We start from the raw sequence: 14,768 nt of genomic DNA, 5'->3' as shown, positions 1-14,768 counted from the left end.
CCCTATTTTGGAATATAGATGTTGTATTCACTAGACAGCTCCTTTTTGAATTCAACAGTTTACTGTATAGGTATAGGTGTTATGTATGCTTAAATATTCTACATAAATTTAGTAGTGTAAATATTCATCTTGTGTTCATAGAGGAGGACGGCAGGGATCTCAGCTGCCTTGTGGCTTCTCTTGTTCAATTGATGTTGGACCCGCACTTCAGGACTATTGTCGGATTTCAGAGTCTGATCCAGAAGGAGTGGGTTATGGCTGGATATCCATTTCTTGATCGGTGCAACCACTTGAGGAAATCTGAGAAGGAGGTAAAGTACTATTGAATTATCTTTGGTTCTGGCCCCTGCTAACTTATTGATGTGCACACAGGCAATGACAACCATGTTTGAGCTATACATCCAATATTCTATGGGGCATTTATGGTATTGAATAATGTACTGTAGTGTGAGGCAGTATTCGGCCTACAGTACTTGACATACAGTTGCACGAAAAAGTATGTGAACCCTTTGGAATTATATGGTTTTCTGCACAAATTGGTCATAAAATGTGATCTGATCTTCATCTAAGTCACAACAATAGACAATCACAGTCTGCTTAAACTAATAACACACACAGAATTAAATGTTACCATGTTTTTAGAATTGCTGACTTGCATAAAGCTGGAAAGGGTTATAAAAGTATCTCCAAAAGCCTTGCTGTTCATCAGTCCACGGTAAGACAAATTGTCTATAAATGGAGAAAGTTCAGCAATGCTGCTACTCTCCCTAGGAGTGGCCGTCCTGTAAAGATGACTGAAAGAGCACAGCGCAGACTGCTCAATGAGGTAAAGAAGAATCCTAGAGTGTCAGCTAAAGGACTCATGCACACGACAGTTTTTATCGGTCCGCAAAACGGGGTTCCGTTGTTCCGTGATCCGTTTCCATTTTTGTTTCCGTGTGTCTTCCTTTATTTTTGGAGGACCACCAGACATAAAGGAAAGTAAAAAAAAAAGTCTAAGACAGGTTTGCCATGCAAATGATACGAAAAAATGGACGCAGACGCGGATGACACTCTTGTGTGCCTCCGTGTTTTTTAGCGGTCCCACTGACTTGAATGGGCCCGCGAACCGTTTTCCGTGAAAATAGGACAGGTAATATTTTTTGATGGACTGGAACCAGGGATCACGGACGGCAAACGGGGCATTAGCCGAGTTTTCAACGGACCTATTGAAAATCAATGGGTCCGCTGAAAATCACGAAAAATGGTGCAATGGACACGGAATAAAACAACGGTCGTGTGCATGAGGCCAAAGACTTACAAAAGTTTCTGGCATATGCTAACATCCCTGTTAGCGAATCTACTATACGTAAAACACTAAACAAGAATGGATTTCATGGGATGATACCACAGAGGAAGCCACTGCTGTCCAAAAAAACCATTGCTGCACGTTTACAGTTTGCACAAGAGCACCTGGATGTTCCACAGCAGTACTGGCAAAATATTCTGTGGACAGATGAAACCAAAATTGAGTTGTTTGGAAGAAACACAACACTATGTGTGGAGAAAGAGGCACGGCACACCAACATCGAAAACTCATCCCAACTGTGAAGTATGGTGGTGGGGGCATCATGGTTTGGGGCTGCTTTGCTGCGTCAGGGCCTGGACGGATTGCTATCATCGAAGGAAAAATGAATTCCCAAGTTTATCAGGACATTTTGCAGGAGAACATAAGGCCATCTGTCCACCAGCTGAAGCTTAACAGTAGATGGGTGTTGCAACAGGACAATGACCAAAAGCATAGAAGTAAATCAACAGAATGGTGGCTTAAACAGAAGAAAATACGCCTTCTGGAGTGGCCCAGTCAGAGTCCTGACCTCAACCCTATTGAGATGCTGTGTCATGACCTCAAGAAAGCGATTCACACCAGACATCCCAAGAATTTTGCTGAACTGAAACAGTTCTGTAAAGAGGAATGGTCAAGAATTACTCCTGACCGTTGTGCATGTCTAATCTGCAACTACAGGAAACGTTTGGTTGAAGTTATTGCTGCCAAAGGAGGTTCAACCAGTTATTAAATCCAAGGGTTCACATACTTTTTCCACCTGCACTGTGAATGTTTACATGGTGTGTTCAATAAAAACATTGTAACATTTAATTCTTTGTGTGTTTATTAGTTTAAGCAGACTGTGATTGTCTATTGTTGTGACTTAGATGAAGATCAGATCACATTTTATGACCAATTTTGCAGAAATCTATATCATTCCAAAGGGTTCACATACTTTTTCTTGCAACTGTATATGTCCGACTGTCGTCTCAATCCATGGTTGTCAGTAGAGTTGAGTGGGTTCAGGGTTTAAGTGAATACCGTTCTCAACTAATCCATCAAGTAATTCAATGCCGGCATGCCGCATAATACAAGTGTATGGCCAGCTCCGAGGATTCAGTTGTATTATGACGGCATGCAAAACGGAATGTCTCTAAAGGCTTTCTGTTTGGCATGTCAGCATTGAATTGCGTTATGGATTCTGTGAGAACAGAATCCATTCCGTAATTCACTTAAAGGGAACCTGTCACCAGTTTTATGGTGTCCTAACTAAGGGCAACATAAATAAGTGATTGATTCTCTTAGCACAATGCTGGGTCACCTTCTTTAATTGACCCAGTCAATCTGCCAACATCTTGTATTGAAAAACTCCAGCTGATAACGAGGAGTCATGAATATTCATGAGCTCCTGACTCTCCCCGCCCACCTGCTGCTGAATGACAGTTTTTTTCCATATGAATCAGCAGCAGGAGGGCAGGGGAGTGGCTATAGCTCTGAATTAAATATACGCTGGACTCAATGACATCACGCCGGACTCAAATCAGCTCATTAGCATGCGGCATCTTTGTGTGTATATTATGAGGTAACCATCTGTCACACCAGTAAGTGAATACATCTAAGGCACTTTTTAGTAGTTAATGATTGTATATAATTATTTAGATTATATGCAAATATCCACATGACAGGTTCCCTTTAAGCGAACCTGCCTTTTGGCAGGTTCAAGTTTAGGTTTAACTCTAGTTGTCAGCTTTAGGGTCCATTCACACGTCCGCAATTTCGTTCCGTATTTTGCGGAACGGAATTGCGGACCCATTCATTTCTATGGGGCAGCACGATGTGCTGCCTGGATACGGAATTGCGGACCTGCACTTCCGGGTCCGCAATTCTGTTCCCGAAAAAAATAGAAAATGTCCTATTCCTGTCCGCAATTGCGGACAAGAATAGGCATATTCTAGTAGTGCCGGCAATGTGCGGTCCGCAAAATGCGGAATGCACATTGCCTCTGTCCGTGTTTTGTGGATCCGCAAACCTCACACGGATGTGTGAATGGACCCTTAGAGCTGTCCATACTCGAGAGAAAAGTGGGCCGGATTTTGGCTGACTTTTAAAACTAGAGCAACAGTTCGCTATGGCCGACTCTATCTGCCAAAAAATTTGAAAATTTTGGCTGCTGTTGGCTGAAACTGCATGTTTATTGGATAATTGCCCAAATTTGGCCAATCATTTACCATTGTGCTGAAGGACCAGGGAGTCAGTTGTTGTTTGTTGTTTTTTTTTTTTTTCTTTAACCAGACTCCTTGGTTGGCCAGTTTAGTCTGACAAATGATTCCACTGGTGTCTGAATGTCCGCTATGTGGGCGATCATTGTCTCAAGTTGCCAGCTTAAAGGGTTTCTATCACTTCGTATGCCATAATTAGCTCTCAGACACTAGCGATCCGCTAGTGTCTGCTCTGGCCAACCATCCTAATATAAGAGCTTTTTGGGCAGCCGTTTTGCAAAAAAAATAACTTTTATAAATATGCTAATGAGCCTCTAGGTGCTATGTGGGCGTCATTAGCACCTAGAGGCTCCGTCTACCTTCATACACAGCCACCGTCCAGCGCGTCCCTCCAGCCCGCCCATCTCCTGATGAATGCGATCCTCCGTGTGACGCAACGGACGAATTCTCGCGCATGCGCCGTGCGCGGCTGTATTCGGCGCATGCGCAGAGAATGTCTGACCGCTTCCCTGCTCAGACATCTCCACTGCGCCTGTTCCTTGGAGCACTATGACGTCATCGGCGCAGGCGCAGTGGAGATGTCTGAGCAGGGAAGCGGTCAGACATTCTCTGCGCATGCGCCGAATACAGCCGCGCACGGCGCATGCGCGAGAATTCGTCCATTGCGTCACACGGAGGATCGCATTCATCAGGAGATGGGCGGGCTGGAGGGACGCGCTGGACGGTGGCTGTGTATGAAGGTAGACGGAGCCTCTAGGTGCTAATGACGCCCACGTAGCACCTAGAGGCTCATTAGCATATTTATAAAAGTTATTTTTTTAGCAAAACGGCTGCCCAAAAAGCTCTTATATTAGGATGGTTGGCCAGAGCAGACACTAGCGGATCGCTAGTGTCTGAGAGCTAATTATGGCATACGAAGTGATAGAAACCCTTTAAGTGCTATAATATAAATCTGGCTCTATTAATAATACCCAATACACATGTTAATTACATGTCATAAATTACTGCACTTCTGAATTTTTAATACTAAGCGTTGGCACAAATAGAAGGGAGTCTGACTGTCTGGACCAGATCAATGCAGTGTTCTCGTCTCAGGCCTCTGCTTCTTCATCCAGGGTTATAACCAGCTCTTTTCCCAGCACTAACACGAAGTTACATTCTCTCTAACACACAAGCATTTCTTACAGCAGCTTTATTCCTGCTCATTATTGCTTTGACATGTCCATAAATATTTAGTTTGGCTTTGTCCTGCACATTGTGCTCTGTGTAATGGCAGCACTGCAGACATGAGACCCACAGGCACACATGGCATATCTGCAAGGTTGTAGCTGTCGAGAAGCATTTCTGTACTTTCATGTACTTAAAAAATGGTGCAAGCGGAGATAGCAGTGTGCACTGTGAGTCTTTTTCTTGTGCAAAAGTATTCTTGTGTAGTTTTGTTCCAGTTTTGTAAAGGACAAATCAGTCGAAACTGAAATGAAGGTAGTAGAGAGCTGGTTATGACAGAATGGTTCTCTCTTCTGTTATCCGTGACCACCTAAGAGCCACTTAACTTTATGTTCTCAAGGCATCATCCATCTACAGAGAACAATGCAAGGAAGCACCGAGAGTGTGGCCATGTCAGGTCACAGTTAGAGCTCATGCACACGAACGTGTGCCGGCTGTTCCGTGAATTGGGGACCGCAATCTGTACGGCATCCACAGACTGATGCAGACCCATTCAACGTGTTCTATTTTTTTTGCGGTTCGGAGGCATGAAGAGAAACCCCACGGAAACGCTCTGTAGTGCTTCCGTGGAGTTCCTTGCCTCTGTTCTGCACCACACCTTCCAGATTTCGGACCCATTCAAGTGAATGGTTCTACATCCGTGATTTGGTGCACAAAGAGCCAGGGCCTGTATATTGTGGACGCAGCTTTTGTGGGCTGCAATACCTGCCCTGCCGTCACACGTCCGCGTGCATTAGCCCTTATACTGTATTTTGCCTATGTACCTTGTCAAATTTTCCATGGAAGTAGCCCCACTCATTGTACTACGTGGTACACAATGGGAGACATGAGGCCCGCACACAGCCATGTGCACTGAGCCTGTATGCTGGGACATGGCTGTCCTATGGACTTTGCTGGCAAACAGGCTCCATCAGGTGTCTTGTTAGTGAGCTTTTCTACTTTAGGAGTACGTCTATACATATGGTATTAGAGCATGCCTGATATTTGTAGTAGTATATGTATGGAATCTGACAGAAGGCATACGAGGTACCATAAAGGCCCCATGCACTAGAATGCAGTCTTATGACTGTAGAAGACAGCTCTGTAATATGGCTGTGTGCATACATAGCAGTTGTATGGCATATAATGATAGCAGTGACGGGTTAGAGCAGGGATGGGTAAACTGCTGCCCTGCTGTAGGCAGCCTGGGCATACTGGGAGTTGTAGTTTTACAACAGCTGGAGAGCCGCAGTTTGCCCATCCCTGGGTTAGAGGATAAAAACTGTACCTCCGTTTACTAGCCTAGATGTGCACTGCTTTGTCAGGCTTTCTTGAACATGTGTTTCTCTTCCCCAGTGCCCCCTGTTTGTGCTGTTCCTGGACTGCGTGTGGCAGCTCCTGAAGCAATACCCGTCGGCTTTCCAGTTTACCGAGACCTACTTAGCTGTGCTACATGACAGCACTTGCATTTCACTGTTTGGGACATTTCTGTTCAACTGTCCCCACCAGCGCGTTCAGCAGAGCACTGTAAGTATACACCATATCTGGGAATTCTCCTTTCCCTGTCAGATGGCTCAGTGTGATACCGGGGTTGTGCCGAGCATTCTGGAGCCGAGGATACCAGTGTGCATTGCAGTACAGTTTGTGTAGTTTGCCTTTTAACCAAAAATAGGGCTGCTTTCTACTTGAGCAGCAAAGCCAAGATGTCTAAAACTGGCCATAAACATTAAATTAGATTTGCTGACAGTCTAATATGTGTATGGAGGCCCCTCTACCATTCCCTTGAAAACGCATCTTTGTCTGAGCCAAGCATGCATGATTGTGGCAGTCTGTTTATATGGGCAGCTTCAAAATTATGTGAAGTGCATAGATGATTCTGTATTGCTGCGTCTAAATGGTAATGTGGTCAAATGAATCTCACTCATACAGATCTGATCTCGCCATGATCACCGTGATTGTCTAGTGTAAACAGTGATATGATGGACGTCTAGATCATTGGAAATGAGACTTTACTTTTATAAGAAGGGAACCAATATTTTATGGTAAAAAAATATATACCGCCAACCCAGCCATCCAAGTATTGATATTAGCATGACTGGTGGCCAAATTGTGCGACTGTGACCCCAGCCTTACAAGAGTCTTTCGCTAGCCTAGTGGGTCCATATAGGTATACAAGTTGTGCTTTGCCTGGGGTATGTACATTGCTGAGTTTGTGCCATTTCTTAAGAAACCCTTAGTGATTTGGCAAAGCACTTATTAAAAATAAAAGATAACTGTCGTTTTGTCAGTATGTTAAAAAAAAAAAACCTGAGGATTTTCCAAGAAGCTGATTCATCTGACCACCAACATTGCTACGCTTCCTGTTGTCATTTTTGCAAAAGCAGCTATTGTTACAGAGGTATTGGCATTTTTTTCTGTTTTGTAAGCAAAAGTATCATAAAAACTAATTTAACTGCAGTATTTAATATATGGCCACAGAGATCTGTCATGGATGTAGTTGTGGCAACCAGAAAACTAACCTATATTGTTTAAATTGCCAGATGCCTTAAAGGGGTTGTCTCACCTCAGTCAGTGGCATTTATCATGTAGAGAAAGTTAATCCAAGGCACTTACTAATGTATTGTGATTGTCCATATTGCCTCCTTTGCTGGCTGGATTCATTTTTTTTCATCTCTATTATATTCTCCCTTTTGCTTTTTATTCTTCTCTTCCTTAGGAATTTGCAATTAGTAAAAATATTCAGCTAGGAGACGAAAAGGGACTGAAATTTCCATCTGTGTGGAATTGGTCGCTGCAGTTTTCGGTGAAGGATCGTGCGCTATTTAATAACCCCTTGTATATTGGGAAGAGTGTGCCCAGCATGCAAAATGGAATTACAAAAAGTTTCAAGAGAACAAAGGTAAAATGAAGATGCAATGAATAGCAACTACTGTTGGCTATCTTCTACCGCTGAAAAGCCGCCCCCCTGTAAGAATTGATCACTGCCAGAACCACATCTCATCATTGGTAAAGAGAAAACCTCTTGTTACTCCAACCAAAACCAGGGGGCGGTTTGTCAGTGTATTTTCACCAGTTTTCTGGTGGCTGGGATCAAACGCCATATTTATGAAGCAGCTGCGCCAGTTGTGACTTGTTTCTTATGTCCTATTACAAAGCTCTCATATTCAGGAAGAATATCATTCAGTGCTCTGCAGCTACTGGCTGAAGTTGGACCTCAATTCTCTTTAATTTCATTCGTTTCTGGTCCAAATGCAGGTTCAGGCAGCTAAAATGGAGCAGAAGGGGCGTCAGAACAGGAAGTATGAGGTAAAGCTGCAGAGCACCGAGTGATGTCATAGATGAGGGCACTGTTTTTGGCAATATCTCCTGGACATGCAGCCATTTTTATTTGCTTGGGCAACTTGAAAACTTGCATTGCACTGTTAAATATTTTACAGCTCTGGTATGTTCAGTAACTCGGGTAGCTCAATTTTAATAATTATGGAAATTTGCGCAGGTTTTTAAGGACTATTTTATTGCTATGTTCTGTTGTAATAGAAGAGCTAGTGGCTTTTTTTTGCCTCGGTAAAGTTGCTGGAGACTGCATATAAGCTGGCCATCAGTTCTGCAAATGTATGAAAGCTAGAACACCTTAGTTACGGCTGCCCTCACCAAACTACGGTTTTATATCTGGAATATACTTTTGAGGAGCAAGTGGCTAGAAGTCTTGTGTGATCATATTTTCCCTTCTCTCTACAGAAAAACTATAGTTCTACCTTGCGGGGAATGCCTGCTTCTTTGAAGAATGGGATCATCAGTCAACCAGAGGTAATGCCACGCAGGAACTCTCTGATACTGAGATTACGACCTGAATTGGTGCATCAGGCTCCAGCAATCCAGAACAATGGACTACAGCTGTATATCACAAACATTTTTTCTAAGCCAGTGGACTTGCATGGAGTGATCGTACCAAGGCTGAATAGTCCTCACATTAAACTGTGGAAACTCCTATACCTTCGCTGGATTCCCGAGGCACAGATTAACCATGGTGGTTTCATCACTGCCTTTCACAAAATCTCCCTGCTAGCTGATGAGATTGAAATGCTGCAAGCAAGTCTGCGTCAGTACCGGCGCTTCCCGCTGTCGCATGCCACATCTCCCGATAGTGAACAAGGCAGAATGTTTTTCCGAGCTGACGACTTACAAAGTAGTTACGAGAATTTGGACTTTCTTTCCTCCTCTTTCCCTTTTTCACCTGTTGGGAATCTCTGTCGCCGCAGTATACTAGGCACACCGTTAAGCAAATTTTTAAATGGTGCCAAAATTTGGTTGTCCACCGAAACTCTTGCCAATGAAGATTGAGGGTTATTTAAGGGGTAACAGGAAGTCCAATATGCTGCAATTTGTTTATCTAGCCATACACTGACTTTTATTTTGCACATATTCTAAAATGACAGGTTTCAGATTTACGCACAATGTTTCCGTGGATAAAGCAGTATAATCATACAGTATCTAACAGATCCATTTCTTAAAAAAAGCTAGTCTCCGCGCTTAGGGATAGGATCACTATTATTAATTTGTATTTTTGTAGATTTCTTGCCGTAGGAATATCTGCACTATGTTACACTTCTGTTCCGTTATTATTTTTTTCTTTAAGGGAAGGACGATTTACAAGTTACTTTCTACAAAGACTTTGCTTTTCTCTGGGAGAGTGTAAGGTAATTGTGGAAGGAATCCTGCGGCTTACCTTACTTTCTCCAAAAGATCTTTGGCCCACATCATCGCCATTGCTTGCATCCGATCCAGGAGTAAAATGACCATGATGTGCACTGTTAATTGTAGATAAACTTACAGATTCTAGGTGTAGAAGTGCCTTTACATTTTTAAATTAAAAGTTGTATATAGTTCCGAATGTTAGTTAACAGGAGTTTTAATTTTGGTACTCTCTGCATTGACTGCTTACTAAAGGATAGATGTGACTTATTTAAAATGCCAGTTAGAAACGGATTCCTTGTTTTTATTAAAGACTTAGTTGATCAATGGCAGCTCTGACTGAAAGGCAATTATTTCAAATTGTGCATGAACTGTAAGTAATTCTTCTAAGAAATGAATGAATACATTTGCTCATTGTCCTTTGGCCCTGTGCACATCACGACACTTTGCCTTACAAAAGAGGGTCAATCATAGAACGAGCAACACATTCCACACCATTGCAAATATATGTATGCCTACAAGAAATCTATCCACACCTATTTCATACGGCTTAAAGTACACGAGAAACATCCGACATGTATTTGTCGCAGAATCTGAGACAGAAGATTATAGTTTGTCATGTCGTGGATCTAACTGCAGATTAGCCCCATTCAATGGGGCTAGTCCATGTCTGGCTACCTGGCCTGGTTTCCATGGGGAAAAATACCAATCTGTATGAACAACAATGTGGATTACCATTGGACACAATGGTGTGGAATACATGCCAAAATCCACCTTTAAATGTAAACCATGTGAACATAAATAAAAGGTGCTAGCATTTAGGTTTGGAGCCTGTTGCTTAGGCCCTAGAGTGGTGTATGCCATGCAAGAAAGTAACCAGCGGTCGTCTTGTGTGCCAATGATTGATCAGACTGTGATGGCAGTGCATGCTCTGTTACAGTGTCACACCTTGATTCACCATAGCCTGATGTAGCAGTCAGTTTAAGCCCTGTCCTAATGCAAGACAAAATTTGAGTTATCTGTTAAGATCTGACAAGATCAACATCTCTTATTCTTAGGCTACGTTCACACTTGCGTTGATGTTTTGTTTTGATCCTCTGCTGTATCTCAATACCAGAAAAAAAAATTTTGGTTTAGTCCTCATGCATTCTGAATGGAAAGAGACCCGTTCATGATGCATCAGTATGTCTTCTATTCTGGCAGCATTCCGTTTTGTGTCCGTTCATAAATAAGTCAATGATGACAGAGCCTAAAAATGTATTTAGTGACAGATCCATTTTTTACCGTTTTGATTTCACACAAGCGCATCCTAACAGAACGGATGCATCCTGATGTGCAAAATCAAAACTGATCCGTTTAACTCCGGTGTTGGGATCCTCTGCCGGATCTTAATACCAGAATTAACAATGAAAGTAGCCTTAGCCTAGTTCCTATACACAAGCGCCAATGTGTGCCACCTACAACCTATAGTACTGTAGTACTAAGTTAGAGAATTGTGAAAATGTAATGCAAAAAGCAGGAATCTTCTTTTAAAACAAAAAGAAAACTTGATATTTCCTAAAACTATGTCAGAAGTTTTATTTGGTGGGGGCTGGCTTGCACCCCTTGTTCTAGATATTGATTAATGTCTCTAGATACAAGCACACTTCTGTCTCCTGTTCGTTTGAACCTGTGTATGGGCTCTATAATTTGTTATAATTGTATAATGTATGTATGTACATATATACTTTTTTATATTTATTTATTTTTAATTCCCCGCCTCATTTATAGAGTTTCCTGTGCAGTTCTTACATACAAGACCCCCATTTACAATGCAAATGCTGTGACGGTGCCATTTTTATTACAGATTTTCTTTTGGACCGGTGTACCATTCTGGCTACTGGCACTCACCATCTTATGGGAGGTTGTTTTTTCCCCATCCTGACTTGGATTAGAAAGCACTTATCTTCTAGCCCCAGGCCTCCTGCTTGTGTTCTTGACCATAAGAGGTGTACATCTTGTGTCTTTGGATCGGATATGCAGTAGTGTTGTCCAGTGTTTTACATCCAATGACAAGAGTAAGGGAAAAAAAAATCCCGTCAGTCCATGACACTGGGCTGCATATAACCGCTGCACCAACAACAAAAGGAGTAACTAAAAAGTGAACGCACATAAAACAGAACCATGTAGAATGCAGATGCAGCTGGAGTTATTAGGCCAGCGCTCTTCACTCTCATAGAACTGGCACCAAACTGATAATCTATAACAAAGAGATTCTAGATTATACTTAAAGGGGTTGTTTTTTTCTTTCTTGAGGATAGGTTATCAATATCAGATCGGACCCCACCGAACAGCTGTTTGAAAAGCACTTGTACGAGCATTGCCTTAAGATTCAACAAAACTTAAAATGGGCATTCCAGTTATGTTAAGTTATCCTTTATTCACAGGATGGGGATAACTATTAGATCAGTGAGGGTCCTGTGGCTGGGACCCTCACGAGAACAGGGCCTCTCCATAGGACCTGTCGGAAATAGCTGGGCGCTGTACTCGGCAGTCTCCGGAACTCTCACAGAAATGAATAGAGCAGCCGGGCACATGCCTGACCAGCCGCTTTATTTATTTCGGGGAGCTCTCTGTTCTTGTGATCGTTGAGGGTTCCAGCTGTAAGACCCCCCACCAATCTAAAAGTTTCCCCTATACTGTGGATAGGGAATAACCTAATATAACCAGAATACTCCTTTTAAAGGTGTTCAACTTTTTTCTTTTCTACACACTGTGGGTCTGATCCAATCCCAGTATCTGGGTTTCAGCTCCATTGCAGGTCCCAGGTCTCCCCTTGCCAACAACCCGATTGAAGCAGTGTGCATGACTGCTGCAGCTGCTCACTGGCCACAGTCACATGCCCTGCGCCAGATGTTGATGCGGGGAGACCTGGGACCTATAGAGCTGCTGGTGAAGAGATGAAGCCGGAATCTGTGAGGAAAAAATAAACTCCTTTTAAAGACAACTCCTGTATACAATTATCAGTGACTGACTGCTATCTCTGAATATACACTTATACAGGGAGCAGTCATTGTTAGGGACACCCCTGTGTACTACTGAATGCAGAAAAAGCAGAGATGTAAATGTATAAATTTCAAGTTTTACTGAATCTTTTCCAATAAATAACCATTTATGACGTGGACATCATGACCTGTTTCGATACAACATCTTATGAAAACCGTGGTCTTAGGTTCCAGCTGCTCATGACAGGAGAAACAGTAACATGGTGAAGATGAAACTGCATGCTTGACTTACAAGCTGTGTACAGAAGGGGCTGCAGCAGTTAGGTAACATGCGGCACAATCACAACATGTATGTCCTACAAGCAGTGCTTTGTGCAATGTCACTTGCAGTTACCATTTTTAGTAGATTGCAGAATTTGCATTTATCGGTTGTCAAACAGTGCGGTCACAGCTACTGGCTGACACCCAGTCCATCACAATATGTTAGACCATCGTGTACATAAGCTTGCTAACAGCCGCCACAAGTTAAGCTTTAGTTAAGTCATTACCCGTTTCAGTGGCAACCCACAGCATTTGGTTTTCAGACTACACCCATTCTTTGTGCAACCTTCCCAACTTAGAGCTAAATAAGGCAGCATCCATAGTGGCTGCAATATACAGTCGTGGCCAAAAGTTTTGAGAATGACACAAATATTAGTTTTCACAAAGTTTGCTGCTAAACTGCTTTTATATCTTTGTTTCAGTTGTTTCTGTGATGTAGTGAAATATAATTACACGCACTTCATACGTTTCAAAGGCTTTTATCGACAATTACATGACATTTATGCAAAGAGTCAGTATTTGCAGTGTTGGCCCTTCTTTTTCAGGACCTCTGCAATTCGACTGGGCATGCTCTCAATCAACTTCTGGGCCAATTCCTGACTGATAGCAACACATTCTTTTATAATCGCTTCTTGGAGTTTGTCAGAATTAGTGGGTTTTTGTTTGTCCACCCGCCTCTTGAGGATTGACCACAAGTTCTCAATGGGATTAAGATCTGGGGAGTTTCCAGGCCATGGACCCAAAATGTCAACGTTTTGGTCCCCGAGCCACTTAGTTATCACTTTTGCCTTATGGCACGGTGCTCCATCGTGCTGGAAAATGCATTGTTCTTCACCAAACTATTGTTGGAAGAAGTTGCTGTTGGAGGGTGTTTTGGTACCATTCTTTATTCATGGCTGTGTTTTTGGGCAAAATTGTGAGTGAGCCCACTCCCTTGGATGAGAAGCAACCCCACATATGGTCTCAGGATGCTTTACTGTTGGCATGACACAAGACTGATTAGCGCTCACCTTTTCTTCTCCGGACAAGCCTTTTTCCAGATGCCCCAAACAATCGGAAAGAGGCTTCATCGGAGAATATGACTTTGCCCCAGTCCTCAGCAGTCCATTCACCATACTTTCTGCAGAAGATCAATCTGTCCCTGATGGGTTTTTTTTTTTGGAGAGAAGTGGCTTCTTTGCTGGCCTTCTTGACACCAGGCCATCTTCCAAAAGTCTTTGCCTCACGGTGCGTGCAGATGCGCTCACACCTGCCTGCTGCCATTCCTGAGCAAGCTCTGCACTGGTGGCACTCCGATCCCGCAGCTGAATCCTCTTTAGGAGACGATCCTGGCGCTTGCTGGACTTTCTTGGACGCCCTGAAGCCTTCTTAACAAGAATTGAACCGCTTTCCTTGAAGTTCTTGATGATCCTATAAAATGTTGATTGAGGTGCAATCTTAGTAGCCACAATATCCTTGCCTGTGAAGCCATTTTTATGCAACGCAATGATGGCTGCATGCGTTTCTTTGCAGGTCACCATGGTTAAAAATGATTTCAAGCATCACCCTCCTTTTAACATGTCAAGTCTTCCATTTTAACCCAATCAGCCTGACATAATGATCTCCAGCCTTGTGCTCGTCAACATTCTCACCTGAGATAACAAGACGATTACTGAAATGATCTCAGCAGGTCCTTTAATGACTGCAATGAAATGCAGTGGAAAGGTTTTTTTGGAGTTAAGTTAATTTTCATGGCAAAGAAGGACTATGCAATTCATCTGATCACTCTTTATAACATTCTGGAGTATATGCAAATTTCTATTATAAAAACTTAAGCAGCAACTTTTCCAATATTTATGTAATTCTCAAAACTTTTGGCCACTACTGTAGGTGCAGGAAGTAGAGCCCTCATTATGCTACATGGCTGTGCGGACTAGCAGGCATCCACATTTTCTACACACTGGGCAAGGATTAGTGTCAAAGGGACATCTAAACAGCCAAAAACCCTGGCACCTAGGACAGTGAACTTGAGCTTTAGTAACATGAGGGGTGAGAGTATAT

At 42.7% G+C, this 14,768-nt stretch overlaps 1 protein-coding gene across 2 annotated transcripts in view; it reads left to right on the top strand.

Annotated features, from left to right (window-relative positions):
• MTMR10 (myotubularin related protein 10) overlaps nucleotides 1-9,755 on the top strand; it is a 79,140-nt gene extending 69,385 nt beyond the window's left edge. The window contains exons 13-17 of one of the 2 annotated variants that reach the window (XM_040413838.1): nucleotides 142-311; nucleotides 6,088-6,258; nucleotides 7,448-7,630; nucleotides 7,987-8,037; nucleotides 8,470-9,755. In XM_040413838.1, the coding sequence (XP_040269772.1) occupies nucleotides 142-311; nucleotides 6,088-6,258; nucleotides 7,448-7,630; nucleotides 7,987-8,037; nucleotides 8,470-9,072 (1,178 nt within the window). In that variant the 3' untranslated portion in view covers nucleotides 9,073-9,755. The remainder of the gene's footprint in view (nucleotides 1-141; nucleotides 312-6,087; nucleotides 6,259-7,447; nucleotides 7,631-7,986; nucleotides 8,038-8,469) is intronic. The other variant, XM_040413839.1, reaches the window with a different exon arrangement.
• Nucleotides 9,756-14,768: the final 5,013 nt, after the last annotated feature.

This window comes from Bufo bufo, chromosome 1 (assembly GCF_905171765.1).
Source record: "Bufo bufo chromosome 1, aBufBuf1.1, whole genome shotgun sequence".
Classification (NCBI taxonomy): Eukaryota; Metazoa; Chordata; class Amphibia; order Anura; family Bufonidae; genus Bufo; species Bufo bufo.
This window is presented reverse-complemented; position numbering and strand designations above follow the sequence as displayed.